This window comes from Botrytis deweyae (assembly GCF_014898535.1).
Source record: "Botrytis deweyae strain B1 chromosome Unknown BDEW_069, whole genome shotgun sequence".
In the NCBI taxonomy this organism is placed as follows: Eukaryota; Fungi; Ascomycota; class Leotiomycetes; order Helotiales; family Sclerotiniaceae; genus Botrytis; species Botrytis deweyae.
Window position 1 is genome coordinate 5,371 of NW_024066276.1, and position 27,547 is coordinate 32,917.

Below are 27,547 nucleotides of genomic sequence, written 5' to 3' on the forward strand. Positions count from 1 at the left end.
TTCTACTCTAGTTTAGATAAAGATTAATAATTAAGTAATCTATAACCACTAGAATAAATAATTATAGATATTTCTGAAATTAAGCATTTAGTATTTTATTTAAAAATTTGAATAATAAAATTTTGAAAGAATTAATATTGTATAAATAGATAATAGTTTATATTACTTTAATTTATAAAAGATCAGATATATTAATAAAAATCCATATTTTGATTTGTTTAATAATTATCTTTTATCCTACTCATTCCGATTTATTATTTGATTTATATATATTTGATAAGAATAATTCAAATTCTATACCTTCAGTTTTAACTCAATTTTCAAATACAATATTTTTTATAATATTAATAATTAAAATATTATTATTCTATTTAATATATATTACCAAGAAATTGTACTTTTTAAATACTCAAATAAAAAAGTTCTGAATTATATTAAATATTTTATAATAAGTCTTTTAATATAATAAAAAACTAAAAAAAAATTTATTAAATATATTTTTGATTATTAAAAACTAGAAAATTTTTGTATAAATATATAGAAAATCAAACAAATCCTATTATATTTTATAAAAGAAATATAGTAATTGGAATTTACTAAAAGCTTGTAATATTATTTGCTTTATATATATATACAAGTAATTAATATATTCAATTCTAAAGAGTTTTTTAATTCTTGTATTTTTTATTGAAAAGATAAAATATTCAAAAGTTTTTTTACTCAAATATTCTAATCGCTTATACCAAAATTCTATAAAATCCTTTCGAGATTTAAATAAATCTTTTGATTAACAAAATAATCTTTTAATATTGAAATTGAGTATGGGATATATCAAAAGATTTGGATTTATAAATATTATACTCAAATTAATTAAATAAAAGGAAAATAGTTTATATTCTAGAAATAAAAGATTGTTTTTATAAATATAATAAATAATAATATAATTATTTTCAAGATTGTTTTTTTATAATATAAAATCTATTTTTAAAAATTATATTCTAATATGTAAAAGTTTTATTTTTGAAATAATATTAATATAAAATCCAGAAATATATATAATATTAGAAAAAACTAGATTACTTTTTAAACCCTAAAATCTTTAAAGAATATTTTTGATTGTATAAGTGTCTTATTTAATAATCTATATTTTTGATATTTCTATCTCAATATAATCTAATATTAGTAAAGATGTATATTTATATTTATTTAGAAAATCGATATTATTAACAAAGTGTATTATACTATTATTATTAAATATAATATTATTACAGAATTAATAAAATAAATTAAAAATAGTAATATAAATCTTATAGCTTATAGAATCTTGAATGAGATAAATAATTATTCTTGATTTAGGGTTTCATAAATTATAGAATTAAAAAATATTACCTTTTGAATTGATTTATTTTTTTTATTTCTAAACTTTATACATATTCAGCTATTAATCATTCTTGATTTTTTTTTATATATCATTATATTCCTTTTCTATCAATAAAATCAAATTTTAGGAATTATATTTCTTAATAAGTATAAATTTTACCAATCAATATATCTTGAAATAATAACTTTTATCTACCTTTTTATTCTTTCAATTAAATTCTAATCTATAAAAATATTTATATTAATCATTTACCCTTTTAAAATCTCTTTTCCAAATATTACTTTATTTTTCTTATAAATTACTAGGATTTTGTTTAGATTTAAAATTAATAATTAAGAATATACTTTTATTTTTAGAAATTAAAAAGTTTTGATAAATTAAATTATTAAAGATATTCCCAAATTATTTTAAAAAGTAATTAGGAATTTTAAATTGATTATTGATTTCAATTTGAATAAATATAATACTTATCTAAATAAAAAGCATATATACTTTTATAGTTTATAGAAAGTTGATAATTGTTAAATTATTTTCCATTTTAATATAATATAATTTTGTAATTATATAAACTCTAATCTATTTATTATACTATTTAATTAAATCGGTTTGATTTACAATTATTTACTAAAAAACATTTCGATATTTTTGAATAATAATAGATTTTGTAATTATTATAATAAATATAAATTTATCCTATAGCTTTTAAATAATTGTCTTAAATAATAAGACTTTAATATTATTGTTTTCAAAAGTAAGTTCTATAAGATAGAATATATTTATTATTTCTATAATTCATTTATAAATGTTTTGATATAATTTATATATAATATTGTACTTTTTTTTTAATAATAATATTTTCCTTGAAATACAAAATACTTGATTAAAATATCTTAAAAATAATTGTTTTAGATTTTACAAACTTAAGTATTAGCTTTTTAGAAAATAATAATAAAATTATCTTAATATTTCTTTTCAAATCCTTTTATTGAGATGATTTATAAATATTAAGATTAGAAAAATATTTCATTTAATTATTTAAATTATGTTTTTTTATAAAATCAATAATTATAATAAGTTCAAATAGATTTTTGATAAACTAGTTTTTATTATAAATAGAAATCAATTAATAAAAAGTTTTTCTATCTTTCAAGAATTTTCCAGAACTGATTAAAGTAATCAGAATAATTTTGAAATTAGATAATTTAATATCCTTTCAGATATTTTTTGATATATAAAGATATTATAGATTTAAAAACAATTTTGATTAATATTCACAAATAATAAATCAAATGACTTTTGAGGAATTGGATTTCGATATAAAAAGGTTATAAGAAAAAATAAAAAAGAGTATATATGAATTAAAGTAATCAAAAGATATATATATATAATAAGAATATAATATAAGTATTAATCAGATTTATAACTATTATAAAGATAATAGCTATATTCAATAGTTACTTTAATCTGAGAATAGATATATAGAGTAATAATAAATTAGATTAATTTGAGATATAATTATAATAATTATATTTGCTTTATATATTCTGATTAGGCAAGATATTTATTTAATTAGGTATATAGAGTATATAAATGAAATAAGTAAAATGAGGTTAATAATTATAGGAATGAGTATTTCGAAGGATTATTAGGCTTAGTACTTGTAAGGTTATATTATACAGTGAATTCCGTGACAACTGTTCTATTAATATTATAGTAATTATTATTTCCGATATAAAAAATATTTAAAAGATAATTTTATTAAAAATGATAAAGTTATATCTAATATCCCTAAATCTCCTTTACAAAAGCTTATTCCAAAATCAGTTTTATAAAAAGAATCATTAATTAAAACTTTAAAATTATCTTATTACTATTCTGAGATTAATCTATAATCCTTAAAATTATTATTAAAATCTTAAAAATACTTAAATCAAAAATATTTGAGTCAATCTTTAGAAATATTTTATAAATCTTAATACCTTTAGAAAAGTCTAATAAAAAGTATAATATCTAATAAAAATTGGATAATATTAAATATCTTATTATTATTAGTTTTATTTAGTTTTATAAAGATCAGAATATATATATTACAAAACTAATCTAGAATAAATTAAATATTATTTATAAGTTGTATTAAATATTAATAAATAATTCTATTCAGTTACAATGTGGTATTATAAAAAGTGATATTAAGAAATTTATAGAGAAAATTAATTATTTAATATTATTTATAGTTGATATTCAAAATAGATTATTATTTTAACTATATAATCTATATACAGGATTTCTACTCTTATTGGTTAATAAACTTCCCCTAAACATTCCTGAGATTATAAAATCAAACTTATATTAGATAAGGAATTGCTATATAATAAAGAATATCCGATGTCCCCAACCGAATTTAGATTATATGTAAATAACTCGATGATAATTTAAATAAAGGATTTATTATAAATTCTATTCCAGATTGATTATTTTACTTCTATTAGCTATAAAGTTTAATAAAAATATTTATATTTACCAAGATTATTGTAAATTAAATAATATTATTATCAAAAATTGATATCTCTTATTATGAATTAAAAAGATTTTTGATGTTTTATATTATATGAAGTTTATATCAAATTGAATATTATTGTTATATTTAATAAATTAAGAATTATGAAAGAATATGAATGGAAGATAGCTTTTATAACTCACTTTAGTCTTTTCAAGCTTCTAGTGATATCTTTTAGTTTTTGTAATATTTCTATTTTATTTCAAAATTATATTAATTATATTCTTTTTGATTTTTTAAATAGAAATTATATTATATATCTAAATAATATTTTGATTTATTTTATTAATATTATAAACTATTAAAAACAGGTTTGTAAGATTATATAAAGGTTGATTAATATTGGTTTACAAATTAATATTAAAAATGTGAATTTGAAATTATATAAATTAAATATTTCGAATTGACTATTATATTTAATAAAATTGAAATAAATTTAAATAAAATCAAAACAATTTTAATTAAAAGTTATTAATAAAATTAAAAGATTTTCAATATTTTCTTGGATTTACTAATTTCTATTAATATTTTATTTATAACTTTTTTAAGATTATAGAATTATTTAATTATTTATTGAAAAAGGAATCTATATAGTAATAGATTATTGATTACAAAATTGTTTTTAATAATCTGAAGCAAATGTTTACCTTTATTCTAATTCTTGCTATATTCGATTATTATTATTATATAATTGTTGAGATAAATATTTCTGATTAGGCTGTAGAAGAAATTATCTTTCAGTATAATAATGAGGGCTGATTATAATTAATTATTTATTTTTTGTTAAAATGTAGTGTAGTTAAATGTAATTATGAGATTTATAATAAGAAGTTGTTAATAATTATTAAATTTTTAGAGAAATAGAAATCTAAATTATATGGGATTCAGAAACTATTTGAGATTATTACTGATTATAAGAACTTGAAGTATTTTATATCAATAAAGATACTGAATTAAAGGTAAGCAAGATAAATAGAGTTCCTTTTAGAATTTAATTTTATATTATATATTAACCGGATTATAAGACAGTTTACCTTGATGTTTTTAGTCGAAAGGTAGAAGATTGTTTTGTATATATCGATTTTAATGATAATTAAATTAAAAATTATTTATAAATAATACTTTCAAAATGAGTATTCAATATAATTATATATAAAGATCTTATTAGATAAATAAATAATATTATAAATCTTATTATAGCCCTTATAAATATTATTATTTCTAATATCAAAAAACCAATTAATAATTTTATTAATAAAATATACAATTCATTTGTATTAGTTATTAATACATACAAAACACTTCAAAATCCTATTACTCGTTATTAGCTATTAGTAATCAAAAAAGATCTTTAGATAGTTTTTCAAAATTGTAGATTAATTAATAAATAAATATTTTACTAAGATTAACTATTCATTTCTTCATCTGCCAAATTCTATATATAAATTATTTATTGAATATATTTAACCAAACCTATCAAGCATCTAGGCCATATTAAGATTGTTGATTTTGTTTTCTATATATACTAATAATTTAATATAATAAAAGAAATTAAAATTTATATACAAATCTATTAACTGTATTTTTATACAAAATCTTTTTGTTTTATAATCTCTAAATTCCTTAAACCTTTATTAATTCTATTTCAATTTTAGTTTAATATTTTCATTAATTATATTATATCATTATCTATCTATAAATATTATAATCATAAATATAGTTATATAATCACTATTATTTGTCACCTAATAAAAATATATTATTTTATACCAATAATCAGGCTATTTATAGAGAAATTCATTAACCATTTTATTAAAAAAGTTTATTGCTTACATAATATACCCAATAATATTATATTTAATAAAAACTTATAGTTTATATTAATATTGTGGATATATTTCTTTAAATATTTATCAATTATTTTAAAATAATCTTTTTTGTTTTATCCCAAATCGAATAGTTAAATAAAGAAATTTAATATTATAATAAAATAATATTTATAAGCTTTTATAAACTTTTATTAAAATAATTAATATAACTAATTACTATTAATAAAGTTTACATTTAATAATATTATTTCAGAAATTATTAATATATCCCCATTCTTCGCTAACTATAATTTCTATTTGTAATTCAGAATTAAATTCTTTTTACCTATTTCATTAAACCTTTTATATTAATAGAAATACAAATTTCTAAAAACTAATGAGATTATAGATTGATTTGATATCATTTTAATAAAACTAAAAGTTTTAGTTGTTTAAATTATTTAGAAATATAAAGATTATACAAATGAAATACACACTAATACCCCCCTATATACAAAAAGAGATATAATATAAATTAATATTAAAAATATAAAAATTAATTAATCTATAAAGAAAAATAATAATAAATAGATTGAGCTCTATAAGATTCTAAAAGTTTATAAATATACCTGTTTATTTCAATTATTCACTATTTTTAAAATCTTTCTAGTATTCTATAATTTATCATTCAGATTGTTTTATAGCTTAATTAAATTAATCAATCAAACTATAATTAATAAAATAGAATTCTATTATAACCAAAATCAAGTTTTGAAAAGGAATAACAATATGAATAAAGAAATCGAATATTAGAAATTAAATAAATTATTTGATTGTTATAATAAAAACAGATTTTATTATTAAATTAAATAAAAATATTATTTATTATCATAATAATTAACTAAAAATTTCAAAAATTAGAAAAAAAAATTGTTATATTTTATTTAATAAATCCAAATAAACTAGATTTGTTTATATAAATAGAATTCAAAAGATCTATTACCTCAAATAATTCTATATTAAATATAATTTCAAAATAAAAATAGAATAAGCCAAGAAAGAATAACCAGTTGATTATAGGCCTTAAAAAAATTTATTTTAATTTTATAATAGAAATCAGAGTTTTTTAATATTATCCCAGGAGATTTTAGATTTTTATTTGATTAAATTTGTTATTTATTTAATTTAAATATAATAATAAGCTAGTCTTATGAATTAATTCCTTATTATAATTTTATTGAAAATTGATAAAGTTAATTGGATTGTATTTTAATTTATTTAGGATAAGTAAGTCTTAAAAGGGAGGTATTATTACGGTATTAATTATATTGCCTTTATACTTTAGGTATACTATTAGCATATTCTATTTTCTATAAGAGAGTCTTATCCTTCTATAGCTTTTTTATTCTTATGGTATAATATAAGTCTTTACCCGTATCTTGACATTAAAATAGTTAATATAATATTAGAATAATATTTCAGATTATATATAATTTATTTATAAAATAATTAGATAGAGTAGCTTTCATTTACTAATTTTTTTATTAATAATATGTAGTTTAAAAGTATTTGAAAAATTTTGTTTTTCTTTAATTACGGATTTCATTTTTATTTAGATTTTGAATTAATTTTATTCAAAAATAATTGTTTTATTATAAAAAATATTGAAAATTCATTTTTAAAATAAAAGCGATTTTCTTATACCTAAAAACAAAATTGATTATTAGTTAAATCTAATATTCGAAAAATACTGATTTCTGTTATTTCTTTATTTATTAATATATCTTTAATAATTTAATTTGATTGAATACTAAAAATATCAAAACTCTATATCTATAAAAGAAATTTGATTAAAAGAATCTTGAATTATTCAAAATTCTAAATCCGATAGGCTTCTATATCTTTAAATTAGAATTTCTTGTTTTTATAAGGATTTATTTTGTTTTTTATATTAATTTATTGTATTCTGTATATAATAATCTTATTTCTAGGTAATATAACTTGTTATTATTATTTCTAGAAATCGATGGCTTAGAGTATTTTGAAGTTGCTGAGATTTTAAATTTCTATTAAGAAAAAAAAGATTGTAAAAAATTTTATTTAAAATATATTATTTATTAGATTAATTATAATAATCCAATTGAAAAACTTGTTAGCTATTTGAAAGATATACAAAAACTAATTTACAACTTTAATTATAAATACTCTAATAAACCTAAATCTATTTAATCTAAATTGCCTGTTTATAAAATTATAAACTATAATTTATTACTTTATAAAAACTCAGCCTAAAAAAGAAAAGTAATATTATAATATAAATATATATAATTAATAAATAATAAACCAAATTCTATTAAATTAATTTACAAATGAAAACTCTATATATCTTTATATTAGAAGATTCTATATTATAACTTTTTGAACTATATCTTAATTTATATTTTATATCTATTGTTCTTAGCACTATTGAATATAGATTCCTAATCCCGCCTGCCTGCCCTGTGACAACTAGATTCAGATTCTATATTAGAATATATTCAAATTATATAAAATTGTATATATAACAATTTATTCTAACACCTTAAGGATAAGCTTTCTACCCCAAACAATCTAAAATCTGCTTTGATTAGTTATATACGCACCATGTATATTTTCAATTAATAAATAATTAACCTAATTATTTATTACTACCTGAAAAATATACAAAATAAGATTCTTTAATAAAGAATTAGGAACCCTTAGATAAAATAATTACAAGATTACTATAAGCGATACTAAACGGAGAAATATCAAAGATTATTAGTTTCTAATTAGCTAATATCACACTATTATAAGCAGTGGGAATATCAGTAATCCATAGACCCGCTCCTTAGTACATCTAGAATACCCTTCGGGAGATCAAACAGTAGACGTTAATTACTATAAATAAATAAATAAATAAATAAATAAATAAAATAAACTTGTATATATAATTATTTCAGAAGTCATTATAAATATAGATATTTAAAGAATATTTATGAGTATATTTTAATAAAGATTATAAAGTATCTAATACAATATATAATATAAAAAATAAATATATAATAAATATAAGTTCGATTTACTATACTTAAAAAAATTAATCTTTTTAAATATATCTTCCTAATATAATTATTAAAAACAATGAAATGAGATAATATATCATACTAGATACAATAATATCTTCTTTGTACTTTACTTAGAATTTTTATTAATTCTAAAAATTGCTTCAAATTTTTTAATATTTTTAATAAATTCTAAAGCTCTAATTTGTAATATTATCAATTAATATTAACTTAATTGATAAGTATAAATACTTTAATCTAATTTAATTATATTTGTTCTTGATTATTATTATTTATAAAAAGCTAGTATTTAATATAATGAAATGCTAATACTAAGAGTTCTAGCCCCTGCTCACCGCATTCCTATAACAAATGTAACAAAATCCCTGCGAAAATGAGGTTTTTCCATACAAATTATTATATTGATTATTTTATTCAAATCTTTATATTTTCTTTTTCAAAAAATTGGAATCGATAAATAATCAGAATTGAAATATAAAAAATTATTTGAAATATTTTTTACTTTTTTTGTTAAATAATTATATAATATTGAAATCAAATTTTTCTAAAAATTTTAACATGTGATACTTTTCCTATACAAAATAAGCAAATTTTTCGAACTTTTTTGAATTTTTAATTTTAACTTTTTTAAAACACTATTAGAAAAATATTTAAAAATAAATAATAAATTTTTTAATATAATTTAAATAATTCTAAATCTTTTCATAATACTATATTCAATTTTATTTCATATATTTATAAATAAACCAGAATATAAAAAGCTGAATAATCATATATTTTAGCCAAAAAAGCGTTACATGTGCGTTGAGCAGGGGCCAGAACTCTTACATTAGCTAATACAATGCCCTCTTTGATCACATGATCGATATCCCGATAGAAAGTAATCTGTAGAGATTCTTCACGCTGCGCAAAAGTTGTCTCAACCGTCGAATCTTTGTAAATGGTCCATTCCGTGAATTACATGTTAGAGGCTCCGCCCGCTCCACCAATAATTCGTTTAAATTTCTCAAATATCCGCTCCGCCAACGTATCATCTGTGGATTACTCGTCAGGGCCATTGTCCGCTCCGCCTATACTCGTTACACAGCCTAGTACGATTCAGCCTCCTCAACATTCAACGAACCATTTATTCATCTACCGATCCAATTCTTAATCTCAATATTGTCACCCAACACCAACATCTCACCCACCGAGCATTTTGCTCCACAAATGCCGAAACAAAGTCGCACTGACAGTGGTAGAAGAATCTCTCTCAGGGTTCGAAAGATACAATGCACAATACGTTGAAGCTCACAGAACTGAGGAATTTGACGTGAATCTTCATTAATTTCATTAAGGTCGTGTTATTTCTATCCTTATAATTCTTTATTCATCTCAGGAGAGAAGAGAGACATGGATGCATTTCCATCCCATATTGTTTGAGGAAAACTTGTTCAACCCTACTTCAACCCCTACGATATTGGTGCGCATGTAAACGCTCCTCGGACTGTTCCTTCGGCGTATTGGGTTTTCTGTTGCAAACATTGTATTAGCAAACCATACATCTTCTCAAGAGAGCCAACGCAGCCAAGAGATCGACTTCGGCCTCGGCCTCCCTCTAACGAGGATTAAAAGAAAAGAACTTACGATGTCTTCCACTGCTGCATACGTCCCACCAACTAAAACCACAATGCCAATGACGAATACTGCCCCATTCACCACACTCAGGAACAAGTTTTCGCGCGCATACCACTTTCCTTTCTTAATCAACATAAACCACATCATAGCCGGGAAGTAGAACGTGAATCCAGAGACAAACAGCGCCGACATAATGGACAGCAGATCCGAGAAGAAGGGAATCGCTTCAGCAATGACCCATGCAATAATCGTGAGGAAGCTTATTAGCCCCAACCATGTCAGCCAGCCTTTCTTCGTGTTGATGAAGCGTACCACCGAGTCCTTGTATACGCGTCCGTGAATGTAGCGCGCGACCACAGTGCCGTTGATAGAGCCCGAGATAAAAATGACGGGCAGTGCGACGCCGAATGCTACTTTGGCCATGAGATTGCCGGCTGAGAGAAGTGCAGGGGATTGTACATCCTGCCCAACAAAGGCATAGATCAATGCTCCTGTGAGTGTGTAGATGACGATTTCGATTAAGCCGAGCGCCCAGATCGATTTGATGTAATCGCGTGGTGTGTGCATCTCGTCCATGAAGGAAAATTGACACACGGCAAATGAATATGCGAAGACAATGTTGGTGATGGCGATAAACGCATCCGAGAAAGAGAGATCCTCCTTAGGCCACGCAGACCAATCCACTTGCGTCAATCCCCCGGCCGAGGAACCAGATACTACAGCGGTAGACACAATAGTAATGCCGATCGCGAGCATAATTGACACGAAATCGATATAACCCAGAATGGCTACGTCTGCAAACGAAGGGGGAATTGCCAACACCAACAAGATCATAGCCGACACAATCCCAAACACCACTGAACACGCGCCATTGTTCGACAAGTTGAGAAACGCAATTGTTCCCGTCAGACAATGCGATCCCACCAAAAACGTCAGCTCCAACGCAAACATCGCCCCGACCAGCTCGTACCCAAACCGTCCCATCAGCAACCTCCCCGCATCCGCATAATGCGCCACATGTGGAAATGCCAGTTTGACCTGCCCTATGATATGACTGGTGTAGATCGCAATCAATCCAATCCCGACGGTGAGAATCACCCCAGCTACCATACCCAGCGTAGCAAAGGCTCCAGGAATAGATAGAGCACCGAGCGCAATAGCTTCCACAAGTAGAATAACAGTAAGCCGCTTCCAGCCGAGTCGACTGAAATTCGCGCGCCCGTGCGCCTCTAGCGCGGCAGTCTCTCCCATGATTCCTTCTTTGTCTTGCGTGTGGTGCGAACCTGAGTCCGGCGTGTACTGTTTGCTCGCATCACCTGATTCGATCTTGTTTTGCTCATCTTGGATTGTACTCATGGTTTTCGATTTTTATGAGAGATGGGGATTGAGTATGGGAGGTGAAGGGTCCCTTTGGTGCTGGGCGAAAGAAAGCACGGTAAGGATGAATTATAGAGTATTGTATGTACAAGAAGTGGGCCAGAAAAAAAAGTGAAAATATGTCGAGTCGAGGGAGGGGGTAATGCAGAATTATAAACAGGTATGGGAGGAGTGCATGGTCACTAACCCAGTATGCCCGAGAAAGATACGGGAGAAAAGAATTACATTTGCTTTTTATACAGCAGAATTGAGAAATGCGTGGATGAGGAAAGCACGACGGACCTTCGCAAAACTATTACGAGAGATCTTCAGTTGCCCTCCGCAGTTTATGAAGTGTTTTGAGCATCTCTCCGGGCGATATCCCCGTTGTTGTCTGCTCGGGACTCGGGTGGCACCATGGAGGGAATTGTGGGATGTGTGTGGGAGTGGATCGCGTTCAATGACTCCTGTCACTATCTCAACATTTTCAAGGGTTGCTTAACACCTCGGGTGTGATGAGAACCCTTGAATATACTCGAGCAATGAAATCACAATAGATCATTCATTCAAAAGTTATCTTGATGAATCAAGACTGTATACGAAGCAACAAATAGAATCAAAGGTATTTAACGGTGATTGAAAAATCAAGGTTGTAGATAGGGATGGATTTGCATTTCGAAAACCACTATTACGGTCACTGGGTGGATCTTTTTATGTCATCGAAATTGACTCTGCCAGCATTGTGTGTATGTACTGACGACTCTAGCGAATTTACGATAAATCAGATGGAGATGGCGGATTGCATCTGGTCCTCGAGATTGCTAAAGCCAATAGATGAACATGTGTCAGGTCGTTGTATTTGATGGCGATAAAGTATCAGCGAAGTGTAGAACGGCAAAAGTTGAGCATTGGGTAAGTTGCGGATGAGTATCCAAACTCGTCAAAGCAGAAACGAAGTGAAGAATTTTTTCAAGTTCGTCATGCACATGACATGGCTCAGGGGTAGCCCTTGCCTTAAAGCGTTAGACGCCGACTTTTGCCCGATACTATGCGACGATAACCTTACTGCACGTGCCTTGCTGGTACAACAAAGCCATTCTACTCTCTCCAAAAAATCTTTTACATACCTATGAAAACCTAGGTACTCACTCTACGGAGTAGAAGATAAATTTTTGAGACCCTATGTCAAAATAAAGGGTCTATATCCTGGATATATGCGCCTAGAACAAGCAAAGTACTATAAATAACCGTTAGAGTTTTCTAGAGGTTAGCGAAAGAACGTAGATCATAATACTAAAACAACCTGATTGAGATTGAAATCACATAAAATAGATAACTAAAGCTCGGTTATGAATAGTCGATGTATACGTAGACTTTTGAAATTATAATGGAGTTTAACTACAGTTTGTGTGAACTGCTTTTGATACTTCTATAAGTATTCTGAAATGATACTGTGGAATGAGATTTTGCCCCTCGATTGACCCAAGTAACTAAGCTCCTAGCGTTGCGTATTTCTCATGACTACTCAGTAATCAGAAGAAGTTTCATGCTCGACATTATCAAAGTTGCATGATTATAGAAAGTTTTGTATAAATAATATAACTTTACTCTGTTATATCTTTGAAGATTCTAATGAATCAAATAAATATAAAGGGCTTCTCGATATGTATATTTCGTATAAGTTCTCATATTTTACAAGTAACTACTCATTCTATTATAAATTCAAGTACAAGACTCAGTAGTAAAGTAACTATTTTCACTATCTTGTTTCTTACTGATTTGAGAATACTATAAATCGTAAAAGAAGCTTTCTATTATACTAATCAAATGTATATCAAAGTATCGCGATATGAGTATGAATATAAGACATAAAGAATCTATTCCACTCAGCTTGTTTACGTGGAAGTTTTATATAACTTACGAAATATTTTTGTATAGAAAGGCCTTGTTCTTATAAGAGTCAGATGGAGTATTATATAGTTCAGCACTCTGTCTTTATACGAAAAAAGTAGATAAAATAAGCTAATCAGAAGTGTGCCTCATTGTCTTTTCTATTTACATCTCGAGGAGTTGTCCTTAAAATAAAGCTTATAATAGTAAACTTAGAGTAAGAATGTTGGAAATAGTATCATAAAAATACTATACCTCATGTGGTGAGTACTCGTTCTCTTCTCTATAGTCGGGACATACTATGATTGAGGGTTTGGACTATGTTTCAACTAGTACGTTGTTGATGTGAAATTACTACCTGGAGTTGCTGATAATATGATCCGTTGAAGCTCAAAGATCACTCGTCAACCCTGATCGTATATGTAACGAGGCTGATAAAACTAATCAAGAGCCAAAATCAATAACATCCAGGGAAATATAAAAGGCAGATCATTTAGCTATAGTCAAGGGGGTATTTTGTAATCATGAAACATCATAGATGTTTCAATTGATATGCGAAAACAGAGATGACTGATTAGACTAATTCACGAAACCCAGTAAACTCATTCTATAGCCCAATTTTTAATAGTATATCATAAAGTAATATGTAGACTTTCTACAAATACAACAAAAGGAAGTGTGTGAACTTGATTCTAATCATCCCGCGCCTAGACCGAGAATTAAAATGCAAAAAAGGAAACGAAAAACGCCACATTAAAATCATGTCAATACCTTGACTTCCCTGGCCATTTCTCATAGATCATATTTTGACCTGCTTTATCATCGTCTGCAATCCCTCTTCGATACCCAAAAACGTCTCTTCCATCAACCCTGTCGGAGCACTTATATCACCGGGCTGCATCAAGAAACAACTCCTTAGTCTCGTACAAGCACTCAGGCAATTTCCAAGCTCCCTTGCTATAATCTCTGAGAATAGTCTTCTTTGATTAGCAATGTCGATTTTGAATGTGCCAAAATCGAGTTGTGGAAGTCCGAAAAAAATTGCGGATGGGGAACTGGAGATGGAGGGAGTGTTTCGAGGTGATGGAGCGGAGGGCGAGCGTCTTCGAGGGTCGTCTAGAGTAAATATGAAGCAAGCTTGCGAGTAGAGATCGTGGATATGTTTTAACGCGATCACAGAAATCATTAAAGGGGTGAACTCTATCAGTTGTGACGAATTATAGCTACTACTACTGGATTGGATCCCAGAATGAATAGAGAAAAAGTCTTCCGGGCTTGTGCTTCTTGCTGTGTTTGAAGGCAGTGTGCTGTCAAACATTTGAGCCAGCTCAGATACTGCACTTTTGTTGGTAGCAAGGATTACATCGAGAGATAGAGAAGATGGATCTCGAAGTAATTTTTGGAGTTTGCTGATTATAACGAAGCATTTTGATGTGAGGCGCCAAGAATCTTCATATTGTGTGACCGGAGAAAGTATAGGAGAGGCCATGTAATGAGATTGAGCTGTAAATGAGATTTTGTTGTTGTGTGTAGTCTGTGGCATTCGATTCATGCTTTGGTGATTTGCATTCGTTGAGTGGGACGTGAAACCTCGATCAAAACCACAATCTGCATCGAAGGAAGCACTACTCTCCGGATACTCATACATCTCACGGGAGAAGCCATGATTATGATGGTGTGTTGAAATTGTTGGATGCGTATATGATTGAGATTGAGATCTCCATCGCAAATCATTTTGGGCGTGTTGAGCTTGTTTTTCTGACGAGTCTGAATGAGTCCTTTTCCGAGGATGGAATGTAGGAATTGGTGAAATCGGTATTGGACCAGCAGTTTGCGAGCTGGTAGTCGTAGGAAGTTCATGAATTGAAAAGTCAAATTCGAAGTCTCCATATTCCCCATTCCTCATGCTATCTACATACGAGGGGTTCTCGAGCGCAAACGAATTGAGGGCATCAGCTCTTTCGTCAGAACTGAAATCCCATGAGAATTCGTGTTCAATCATTAGAGTCTCCAGGGATGATGTATCTATGCTTTCCAAACTCGTCGAGAAATTCTCTAGTGCCGAGCTTGAGGTGACTTTGTCGTTGTTTTCCCCCGGAAGAATGCTGCAATTCGCGGGTGAAGAAGTTATGCCCTCACTACTCTCCACAGGTACATCGTTTTGCTTGCTGTTCAGATTATTGCCGTTGGCCTCATCATGTATGACGTCCGCGCTTGCCACGGATATCATCTCTGTTGAAGTGTGGATGGTTGATGGCTGGTTACAGGATCTAATGCAGAACTTGTTAGCGATTTATTTTCGCTCTTGAATGGGTAATAATCGTTTGGATTAACATGCCTGGGAGCTGTTCCTGTCACTGCTGTATTTTTAAGGACTGATGCCCGCCTACGATGGCCTTGTACCTTTCCCACCATGGAGATACTATAGGTGCATTTTTGTTGGTTGTATACACACCGTCGGCATCCTGTACGTTCTCCGCTGCATCTAACCTACTTCAAATGAATACTTTAAACGGTTCTGGGGGGGTATTGATAATTTCTTACCTTAGCTGCATGACATTCATTACAAGCATGTCGTAGCTTTGGAGGTTTCTGTGGTCTATTGTTTGAACCCATAATTAACATGGCTTTCAGCACAAAGTTGGAGAAGGACAGAAAGAAAGTGACCTACGGTGACATGAGAAGTGATTTGAGTGTTTTAGATATGCTTGAATGCTTTCTTGACAACCTGTCTTCGGAGAATGTAATCAAGTTGATATCCGTATCATGACTTTCGTTATCTCGTTATCTTTTCCGACTTTTCTTTGCATGTGTCTCAAGTGGCTCACCCGCATAACGCACTTGCATGCTGAATCTCCACGCCTGCGGGACGTCATGGTCAATTTGATTAACAGTCGCATCTATTGCAACCATTCACAACCTGGTGGAGGGTCTGCAAAATGATATGGAAGAGCCTTCCTACCAACTGAACCGTAGATCCCATTGCCTCCATAATGCTGATCACTGATATGTATAGTTTAGGTTTGTTTTGATAGGGTTAATCAAGACGGGGGATACCCTATTCACGCTTTACCTAGCCAATATAGGCACTGATTCGTGTTATTGAACAGAAGTCCCGGGCATATTATGGTACTTCGCTTGCAGAATGAACCCCTTGAAAATCTGTGGTTTCAATCATACCTGTCAAGCATAATCGTATTTGCCCAGAATTTAGGGTTACCGAGCTCATACCGGCATGGTGACACGCACATGGATAATTCGCCAGTTCGGTCTTTGAAACAAAGCGTCTGCTATCTACATACAACAATAACGGACGGCCGACCAAAACCCTAAAAGTAAAGTCAAGGGTTTTCAATGGTGCTATCGACTATTCGCGACTAGCATCAATAATGCGTATGTCACTTACTCACTTATTACAAACAATAAGGTTTTCGCCTGTCTTGATCACCTACATAGCCTAAAAAGAAAGCCTCCACAGAGGAAGGTGCTAGCCTAAAGAGGCATATATCATACAGAATTAGCTTAGTGCCAGGGCCTTTAGGGGTATGGCTGATTTAATGGTAATTATGTCCATTAAATAAAATCCATTTTTCTGGTGAACTACGCAGGGAGGAATTCCTGTTTTCGGCTTCGGCACTCTTCGATTTTTCAAAAATTCAACAAATCAATTCGGTGTGTTTACGTCTTTTGGGTTTCGTTTTGCTTTTCGATGTAGTTAAGATCCACAATTCAGTTCGGTTCGACAAATAAGATTCAGTTTTCAGTCTCGGGATTTGTTAAGCAAGTTCAATTGGAATGTTCGCAACTCTTAATCAAGTTTTGTAAGTCTTAGGAATTATTAAAATCAATCAATCAAATTATTCGAAAGACCTTGATTATATCAGATGTGTTAATCAGCTTTGTAGCCTGTTTATTATATATAAACAAATCGAATCTAAGTTGATTGTTAATAACAAGGATTATCAAAAGTTAAAAGCTAGATATTAGGAGGGTAGGTTTGATTAATCAAAATCTGTATATAATTTAATAGATTAGATGGTTTATTAGATAGTTTATTAGGTAGTTTTAGGAAGGGTTTTCAAAAGGTTTAGATTCGCTTTAAGTTCGCAGGTACTCATTGATTAGTTTCGATAATAGAGAAAGGTGCTAGTCTAAAGAGGCATATATGATACAGAATTAGCTTAGTGCCAGGGCCTTTAGGGGTATGGCTGGTCCAATGGTAACCATGTCCATTAAATAAAATACATTTTTCTTCCACGGACCTCGTGAGGTATATATAATAAGTTTACTACTCGTGCTGCCAGAAAGTATGCAACTCCGACGCTAGATGCACATACCACAAGATGGTAAACTACAAGAGGACTAACCTGGTTTTCATAGCGCCGGAAATGCATACTTTCTGGCCGCACGAGTACACTGCTTTTCTTTTGCCACTAAGAGAGTCGTTCTGCCCGAACCAACTGATCCTGGCTAACGAACGCGGTATAACATAACTCAATTCATATACCTTCGTAACACCCCTCACCTAGGCAGTCATAGGCACAGTCACAGTCACATATTCTATTCAAGGAACAACAAACAGATCTGAAACTAAGAGCCCGTTTGCCAATCATATCTCCTGAGATCGTAATCTGAACAACAATTCGAAATCAGATCTATAAAACAATCGCTATGATTCAAAAAAATCAGCTCAGATGTCTTGAGATGTCTTGAAATCTGATCGTCAAACAGGCGCAGATCTCGTATTTCGTGCGTATCCCAGATCCTGACAGATACTACATATCGAATTAAATTAGATACAGACAGCCAAGCATTTTTAAGCTGACCGTTATTTAAAGAATAACCTTCAAGGGTGGTTATCTGTGGTAAGTATCTTGATCGGTGTTTAGGTTTTCCGTGATTCCCCGTAAGGTTTAAGCTCAATTAGCGTGTCGCCATTTCAATCGCTCCGGTAGATACCGGTAGATACCGGTAGTTGACAACCTTAACGACCTCGGGAGTCTTCAGAAATCTAGCTATATAACTTGTGACACACTTTGACACCGTGAGGATTCATCTTAATTACACTTCACACCAGAGGATAGGGAGATGAATTGTTTCCGTTTTTGGACTTTTCACTTCAAAAAATACATGCATGTGGGAAGGGTCCTCTCCAAACTGATCTCAAACAAGCAAACATTCCCCCCGTTTTCACGTAGATTATTTTCCATTTTATATTTCCAGGTCAAAAAACCCTACTTCATTGTTGCACATTGCAGATTTCATTTCCCCTTGTCTTTGATAATCAATGCTGCAGGTGTTTGTTAGTCGCAAAGGTGGCTTTTGGTTTCCCGGAGTAGGCCCTAAACTTTATTTTGAGTGCATTGCCTGATAAGTGGGACAAGACGAAGAGGCAGAGCACGGAGTTGCGCAGATCTGCTTCATCACCACATCCACGAAATATCATTCTGACGTTCTGTGAATGGCTAATGGACCATGTTGGCAATTTCATTTTGCAGTTTTTCGTAATATGTGTTCTAGATATATCAAAATCTAGCCAAAGAATCTACATTCTGTACCACGTGGTATTTACCGGTCGGCTGCCCACTTTCGAGATCTTCTTGCAATAAAGGCCGCAAATAATCCACCAGCTTACGAAGTCAAATCCAAATTCCCCGCGGCGCAAAGAGCTCCTTTGATTACTTCCACCATGGTATGGTCCGGACCGAAACGTACACGACTCACAATCGCAACTTGTGCAGGAAGACCCACTGTAGCTCCTGGCAGTGGAGTTGAATACAGCACGACCCAGTCCACAATTTGCGAGTCGGCACCCTAGGCCAGAAATGCAACGTGGTCTAATATACCGTATGGCTCAGATGTCCTGTGGATTGGCAAAGCCAAACATCATCGAGGCCAGCAATGGGGGACTCGATTCCAAAGGCGGTGTAGATACGTTCTGGCTGGCTGAAAGGAGTAAGAGATGCCAGCTCTTGGTTTGTACAGGGCCAGACTCCATTCATGACGGGTGCATATTGAATGAAAAAGCTCTTCGTGCGCTCCCAATAATACTGTTGAGAAGTATGGGTCATGTACCATAGAGCCAGTTCTCTGGGGTAGAAGTCCATGATTTGTCTTGCACACCCTCGATGAATGATGGAGGTGGTGGGACTTTGCCCGTTACTTTCGATTCAGATCTGTGGCTTGGCATCGTACACTCGGTCCAATACAGAAGCTGTAGAGTGAGATGTATGTAAATTTGAGATATTGAGTTGTGACATTTTCGAAATGATTTCGAGGTCGAGTGCACCTCAGCTTTATCTTATGGCCGGTATTCTCAGTGAGCCCATCGGCCACCGCCGCTATACTCCCACGTATCCTCTTCTGTCTCGGTTTGCATATACTTGAGGGTTTTCACTCCGAGCTTTCAGTCAATCGTGCTATTCATCCCTCAGTTTCACTCAATATTATCGTCGTGCCACTACTTAATTGGAATTTCTCTTTCTGTAAAATGTCTGGCAGTCACAAGCTATCCGGATTACATTCATTTGGTATGCTCTTGTACAATGTGTTGTACTGACTTCTAGAGTGGGACAGTATCTTTTTTGATAGATTAAGAACAAAGGACTTAAGAAAGACGCATATCTATTCAACTATAAATACGTGAAATCGGGGAATTGCGATAGAATAAGACTTATCAGTGACATACAGATATGTTTTGAGATTGTACAAAGATATGCTAAATGTTATCCTATTCGATTTTCCGTGGCCAGCGGATTCTCGTTACACTTACGACCAAAAAGGTCGGTGAACCAGCTTGTAAGCCAACACTTGTACATCGTAACCCCTAGATAATGGAATATCTGCAGTATTTGCAGAAAAACACAGTTTTGTAATTCTAAACGTAAACTCGAACACACCGGAAAATCACAGCATGTCTCATCCTCTCGAAGTTCAAAAGCCCTCAAAAGATCCGTTGACGATTTTGGGCTACCTTCACTTACTCGAATACAGGCATAATCCATGTGTTCCAAGTTTCATCCTCCCTCAATCTCTTCTTGGCCGCCGAATTCCCAATCCAAAAATCAAATCTACATTACCAATCCGCGGTACCGGCATCGGCACTACTCTAGGAATCCAGTCCAAGAAAGGATTGGCCATCCTCAAAGCATCCTGAAATCCCAAACTTCCACACCAGTCTTGCTCATAAAATACTATATCTTTCAAACTACTAATGACCAAAATAGGATTTAGATTCTTGGCATATGATACACGTTACTCTGTAATATCGCCCAAGCCATCTAAAAGCCCGATAATGTCTCTTATATGCTTATCATTGAATTCGTTTCGTGACTCGGAGATAGCAAGTGCTGCTTCAGAGATGCACTTTGGATGAATATCAAGGGTGATGGGGGACTCCAAAGAGGAATTTCCCATGAATCTCTTGGGTAGTTGTGGATCAAGAACCGTACGACCATCATATGCAACAGATAGATTTCCCCGTAAAGGTCTTTGACTCCTGTTCGATATTCTAGCACGGTCGATGCAGCATCACATTAATGCAGCCAGTGCATCATTCACTGTTAACCAGGATGCTGCTAAACCTTCTATTGAAATAGAGTCTCTAAGCTCCCCCAATTTTGAGTTGGAAATGCAGAAGAGGGTAATTTCCATTTCAGTGAATGACTTTGGGGGAGGGTTGATAAGACAATTTCTGGGATCTTCGAGCTTCGAATTGGCAAGTTGTAGCTTGTATTCTCGAATGTCCATTTGCTCAACGTTAAGATTTCCTTTCATGAGTGGAGATCTATCAAGAAAGCTAGGTAGGGCCTTGTAGTCCTGCAAGTCGTCATTGAGGCCACTTCGGCTTCGGTGGGCCAAGAAGCTTTCACGTTCTTTGATAGAACGGAAAGGATATTATTCCAGGCAATTATATCACATGCTGTATGGAGGACACTCAGATGAAGAATCAATCCTCCATCAATGAAGTTTGCCTGAGCAGCTATAACCGGCAGCCTTTCCTGAGTCATGTACCAGGCTGGGGCTGTCGTCTGTGAAGATAGTACTCGGAAACCTTGCTTCCCTTAAACTTTTGTAGGAATGTGGTCATGAATTTCCACTTCCAGTACGGAGGTCGTTAAAAATCAATTTATTTCCTTCGAAATCTCCAGGTAAAGTTTCGATACCAGACTTTCCAGGAGAACCCGTGGGGACGACAGACCCGCCAAGAAAAGGGATTTTCTTCATAGTCTGCTTCAAACCTAGCTTCAAGTGTTTATGGATATCTTCAATGTTACTGCGGCGAGAGACTGGCCATCTGCAATTCATACTGATCACATATGTTCGAGGCATGAGGTGATCTAGCGGCGTCAACTCAGTGATTAAAGTTTCAGTCGCGGAAGGCGTTGCCTGATTGGGAGGAGTGCTGCTAGACATTTTTCAAGAAAATGGGTAGAAAATTGATGATGATTGAACGTCAAAGACCGCAGACCCTTTGAACTGTACGTCGTGTAATCAGAGGCACAGCTACGAATGCGAATGGAAAAACCAGAGGTATTACCCAGCCAAGTGCGAAAGAACATGAGACTGTAATGCGTACAGTCTATGAATTCGCTGGTCTGAATCCAAGAGATACCTCATGTTTTGAGACTCATGGCACTGGTACCCAAGTTGGAGATCATCCAATAGAGATTAAAGGAGTTGGAGATGTTTTCGTTGACGGAATAGACAGACAGAAACTTCTTGTTGGACCGGTATGTTACATTGCCTGCGTGTATCATTTATAATACTTAATCTTCTAGGTGAAAAACCAACGTTGGACACAGCGGAGCAGCTAGTGCTTTGGCAAGTCTAAAAAAAGTATGCTTAGCTATGGAAAAATGCACAATACCAGCAACAATTGGCATAAATTGAATCCTAAAATTAAGTTGTACAGTGCAGCTACTAAGATCATGCATTGACTGTTCAATAGTCGAATTCAAGGGTGAGAGGATAGAGGTCGTTCAAAAAATGACACCTTGGCCAAAAGGCTTTTCTACTCGTCGCGCAATTATAAATTAATTTGGTTATAAAGGAGCTACAGTACTAGAGCACTTCTACTTGGTTGATAGCTATTTTGTACTAAAACTTATCATTTAAATATATATAGTTTTAATAAAAATAATATATTTATTATAAAGATATTTGTGTTTTTATATTATTTTTATATATTATTTAATAAAAATTATTTAAATTATTTTTAAAGAATTTATTTATAGTAAAATCTTGATTTAAAGTTTCAAGATTTTAGATTATTGAAATTTATATTAAAAATAAGTGAATTTTCAAGAATTTTTTAATATTAAGATTTCAAAGATATATATTATATTTTGTAATAATTTTAAATAAAATTGAGTTTTATATTCAATTTTATTGATTTACAAATTATTGATTTTTTTAATTTTAATGTAATAAAATTATTCGAATGAATTATAATTTATTTATTAAAAAATAATAAAATAGCTTTTTTTGATATATTTTTGAAATCGACCAAGTAGGAGTGCATGGTTGCTGTAATGCCCATGCAATCGTCGAAGCCGCCGACTCGATCCCACCCGGAAGATCAACTTACATCCGACGGGGTCAAGATGAGGGATCTGGAAGCTGGCAGTGAAGACTCTGGATGAGACGAAATGGTGGGCACGAGATCTGCTTCGCAAGCGCAAGCTGTATCCCGTTCAGAATTTCTGCGTCTGCTTTATTCTCATGATATCTCTACGCTGAAAAGCAACATTGAAAGGTGTCGTGACGTGGCAGAAGATTATAACATACTAGACCTTGCGTACAGTCTTGGCTGTCGGAGATCGAATTTTTTTAATTGCGCATACACGGTAGCACGGGAAGAAGATGCAGAGGAGGATCTCATGAACATGAGATTACGTTCGGAAAGACGGGAAAGGGTGGGAACATTGGTTTCATCTTCACAGGACAAGGAGCTCAGAGTGCACAGATGGGTCGAGAATTCATGTTGAAATTCCCATCATATATCGACAGTATAAGGAAGCTTGATCGCTCGCTGCAGTTTCTAGTGGATGATTCTCCCGATTGGACTATTGAGGATATCCTGATGGAGCCCGCAGTAACCAGTAAGATTAACGATGTTGAGATTTCACAGCCTGTTTGCACAGCCGTCCAAACAGCTCTTGTTGAGCTTCTTCGACTTTGGAATGTAACACCATTGGCATGTATCGGTCATTCATCTGGTAAAATTGCATCTTCGTATGCCGCAAATCTCATAACAGCTGGGGAAGCTATTATCTCCGGATTTTACCGAGGACGAGGGGTTGGAACTCTCAAAGTGAAAGGTACTGTGTGAACTGTTGGCACCGGCCCTAAGGAAATACAGCCTTATCGCACTAACAGACTGCGTATTGTATACTATAGCTCCCTGTAATAACAAAGTTAATATCTAAACACAAAAAAAATATTAATATGAATTCCTATATAAACATTTAATATATACATTATTGAATTAAAACTTTTTTCGTTACTAACGAATTATACATTTTATTATTAATAAATATAAACAGCCCAAATTGGAACCCGCTTATTATTAACATTTAATAAATATAAAGAAAAGAAAAGTCTTTCAACTGAAGAATCTTTATGACTTTTAGAACAAGTAGACGGAAGGGAGCATGTGTAGGAACTAAGAGGAGAAAGAGAGTGAGTATAGAAATTAAAGAGGGAAATGAGTAAAAAAACTAAAGAAAGAGGGAAGCAAGTATAAAAACTAAAAACTTGAAAAAGATATTAGTCAAAAGTTTAAAAGGAAAAGGGTTCCACTTTATATCTTACTACTTACTTTTAATTTATTTTTTAATCAGAAGCTTTATTACTATACTATATAATAGAGAATATACAGTTTAAATAAGAATATCAATCAACTTTAATTTATATAGTTATAATTAATAATTGATTATTAATCGAATTCAATATAAAAAACTTTTTCACTTGTAAATAACCTTAAACTAAAACTTTTGAAAATTAAGAAATTTCGAAAATTTCTTTAAATCCTTTTCAAATAAGATTTTCTTATTATATATGTATATAAAATTAATTATATTAACATTTTACGATTTATTTTTTCAATTCAATATTAAAGATTAAAGCTTTTCTAATACTTGACAAAATTATTATTTTGTTAACTACGGATTCTGCTACCACAGGGATTCACCTAATAGTGTTACGTTGAGTGGTGACGTTGAGCCTGCTACCATAGTACAGAAGAAGTCAGAATCTGACAGGGTATTCGTTCGTGAGCTGAAGACTGGTGGTAGAGCCTATCACTCACACCACATGCTGAATATCGGCAATAAATACGAAAATTGCTTGTCAGAAGCACTTTCCAAGTTCGGCGTATCTCGAACCACCAATCCAGCTCAAGCGCAGAACCCAGTATTTTTCTCTTCAGTAACTGCTCAGCAAATGCCATCCAATTTCAAACCAGGACCTAGATTTTGGCTTCAAAATTTGGAGTCTCCAGTACGACTCACTGAAGCGGTTGAAGCTGCATTGGCAGCAGATCTTGGAATTTCACAATTCGTTGAAATTGGCCCTCACTCTGATCTAGCTGGTCCTCCGACGCAGAATAGAGATAACCTCGGGATACCACCAAAAGACTTAGATTATGCTTCCACCTTACGAGGGCGTGTTTTTGATGAGGGCCTGGGTTTGTACGCAAGCACTTTTCACACCAAAAATCATTTACTTTAGAATTGAATATTAAATTTAATTAATATTATTATATATTTGAAACTTTATATATAAATAGATTTTAAATATAAAATTTTAGGATTTGATTTCATACTTTTTATAATATTTTTCAATCTAATTAAATTCTATATAGAATTATTAGGATTCAAAATTATTATATAAAATAATACTTATTTTAAAAATTGAAATTCTATATAAGATTTATTAATCAATATCTCATTAAACTTAATAAAATTGATATTAAAATAAATATACATTAAATCTTTAAATACATGCTAGATTTCAAAATTATATAATAAAAATTTGAATTATATTTTATTTATAAAAGTAGGGAATAAAGTATACTTTTGGTGAGGAAATTCGCTTAAATTCAATCCGGGCCCTCATCAAAAACACGCCCTCGTAGTACGTGGACAGAGCTCTGTGACTCGTCTTCTGGATCCTGCTGGAACTCTTACTATGAGAGGATCTACGGTGAATATCGAGCGCGTCAACGCCATTGAAAAATAAGAGGGTGACGCCTTAATTACAAAAGTGGCTTGCCGATTGTTGATCTTCTTAGGTTCTCATGGAACTACTCTGGCGGTGAGATAAGGAACAAAAATAGACCAAGCGAAGAACATCGCTTACGGAAATTTAAATACGATGATTTATTGGGTGCCATTCTTCCAGGATCCTCAGTGGAAGAACAACATTGGAGGAATATGCATGTCTCTAAAAATTTCCCGTGGTTAGAGGAGCATCAACTTGGACCGCAACCTGTGCTGCCCGGAACTGGCTACTTAGCAATTGCAACCGAGGCTGCTCGTCAATTTTTCCACGACAAGCTGACGATCAATGGGGCTTTCCGATATTTCCTTCCCAATATTAGTATCACATCTGCATTAAACATCCCACCTTCTGGATCCCAAGTGGAGATTGTTACCACAATGGAATATCGCCACTATAAATGCTTCGATTACGTCCAAAACGATTGCGGAGTTCACAATATCGTCTATTCAAGCTGGCAATTGGACGAATCATTGTATTGGAACTGTCACAAAGAAGAAGGCTGTTGCCATGGCTCCAAGATTCGATGAAGTAAACTACAGGAACCAAAAGCTGCTCGAACTTGGTACCGTGGTTTGCAAAAGGTTAAGTAATATTCGTACCAATCCAGCTCTGGAAGAAACCGTTGCGGACACTGAGCTCTGTCCTGAAGGCGTCTCCGAGCATGATTCAGCATGTATCGTACACCCCGCAGCGATGGACACCTGTATTCAAGTTGTACTGATTGTAGCACACAAAGTCTCCTTAGCCGGCTTAAAAAGATCATTTGTTCCAACGTCCATGGCCAATGTCTCCTTATGGTTCTGGGGCGATGATGATCAAATCTCTCAATTGACCCCTGGAAAAGGCAAGGTCCTTGCACATGCAGAAATTTTCAGTCTACGTGCCATGAGCGGATGGTGTCAGCTTTCCTCACCTGAAGGCAAGCCATTGTTTGAAATTGAAGAATTATCATGCAATCAATACTCGGAAGCACTTGATGACCTTAGAACGATAGATCGTCACCCATACCTTCGCACTGTTTGGAAGCCAGATGTCGATAAGATGATCTCCAACTTGACTGATAATTCTCTTCTCGATCTTATTGTTCACAAACGTCCTGGATTTAATTTCTGTGAGATTTTAAATACAAAACCAATGATTTCCGACAATCTTCACAAAGTTCTTGAAAGTGGTTCATCCCTTCGTCGGTACCAAACTTATACCGTTATGACACTCGGCGACGTTGATATAGAGCCAATAAAAGTCAAGTATGAAGCTTTCCCCGGTGTTGTAGTACAGAAGTTAGGTCTAGACGATGTCCCGGAGACGTTCTTTGATTTGTTTCGAAGCGTAGCTGTGAAATTCTATAATAAATCTATTAAATTACTTATTAGTATCTTACTAATTGAAAGATATTTTGATAAATAATATATGTATATTATAATTTTATATTAGAGTTTTATATTATAGTTTTATATCATAATTTTATATTATCATATTATAATATAATTATATAATAACTTTATATTATTATATAATTATTAAAAATATCTTTTATCAAATTGATTTA

The 27,547-nt window shown here is 31.7% G+C and overlaps 5 protein-coding genes across 5 annotated transcripts; 1 reads left to right on the forward strand and 4 right to left on the reverse strand.

The window, feature by feature from the left end:
* Positions 1-9,650: 9,650 nt before the first annotated feature.
* EAE98_012454 (uncharacterized protein) lies at positions 9,651-12,464 on the reverse strand. Its single transcript, XM_038960079.1, has 2 exons — positions 10,477-12,464; positions 9,651-10,361 (listed from the first exon to the last, which is right to left on the reverse strand). Exons 1-2 carry the CDS (start codon positions 11,821-11,823, stop codon positions 10,302-10,304), a joined length of 1,407 nt encoding a protein of 468 aa, XP_038803556.1. The 5' UTR covers positions 11,824-12,464; the 3' UTR covers positions 9,651-10,301.
* Positions 12,465-14,512: 2,048 nt separating this feature from the next.
* Positions 14,513-16,392, reverse strand: EAE98_012455 (uncharacterized protein; the record flags this gene model as incomplete). Its single annotated transcript, XM_038960080.1, has 4 exons — positions 14,513-15,983; positions 16,052-16,203; positions 16,258-16,312; positions 16,385-16,392. The coding sequence occupies 4 exons, from the start codon at positions 16,390-16,392 to the stop codon at positions 14,513-14,515; spliced, it is 1,686 nt and encodes a 561-aa protein (XP_038803557.1).
* A 2,952-nt stretch (positions 16,393-19,344) lies between these two features.
* On the reverse strand, positions 19,345-19,820 carry EAE98_012456 (uncharacterized protein; the record flags this gene model as incomplete). Its single annotated transcript, XM_038960081.1, has 2 exons — positions 19,345-19,527; positions 19,560-19,820. The coding sequence occupies 2 exons, from the start codon at positions 19,818-19,820 to the stop codon at positions 19,345-19,347; spliced, it is 444 nt and encodes a 147-aa protein (XP_038803558.1).
* A 1,978-nt stretch (positions 19,821-21,798) lies between these two features.
* On the reverse strand, positions 21,799-22,128 carry EAE98_012457 (uncharacterized protein; the record flags this gene model as incomplete). The annotated part of the gene is made up of 1 exon (XM_038960082.1): positions 21,799-22,128. One exon carries the CDS (start codon positions 22,126-22,128, stop codon positions 21,799-21,801), a length of 330 nt encoding a protein of 109 aa, XP_038803559.1.
* A 4,155-nt stretch (positions 22,129-26,283) lies between these two features.
* Positions 26,284-27,405, forward strand: EAE98_012458 (uncharacterized protein; the record flags this gene model as incomplete). Its single annotated transcript, XM_038960083.1, has 2 exons — positions 26,284-26,316; positions 26,359-27,405. The coding sequence occupies 2 exons, from the start codon at positions 26,284-26,286 to the stop codon at positions 27,403-27,405; spliced, it is 1,080 nt and encodes a 359-aa protein (XP_038803560.1).
* Between the last annotated feature and the right edge of the window lie 142 nt (positions 27,406-27,547).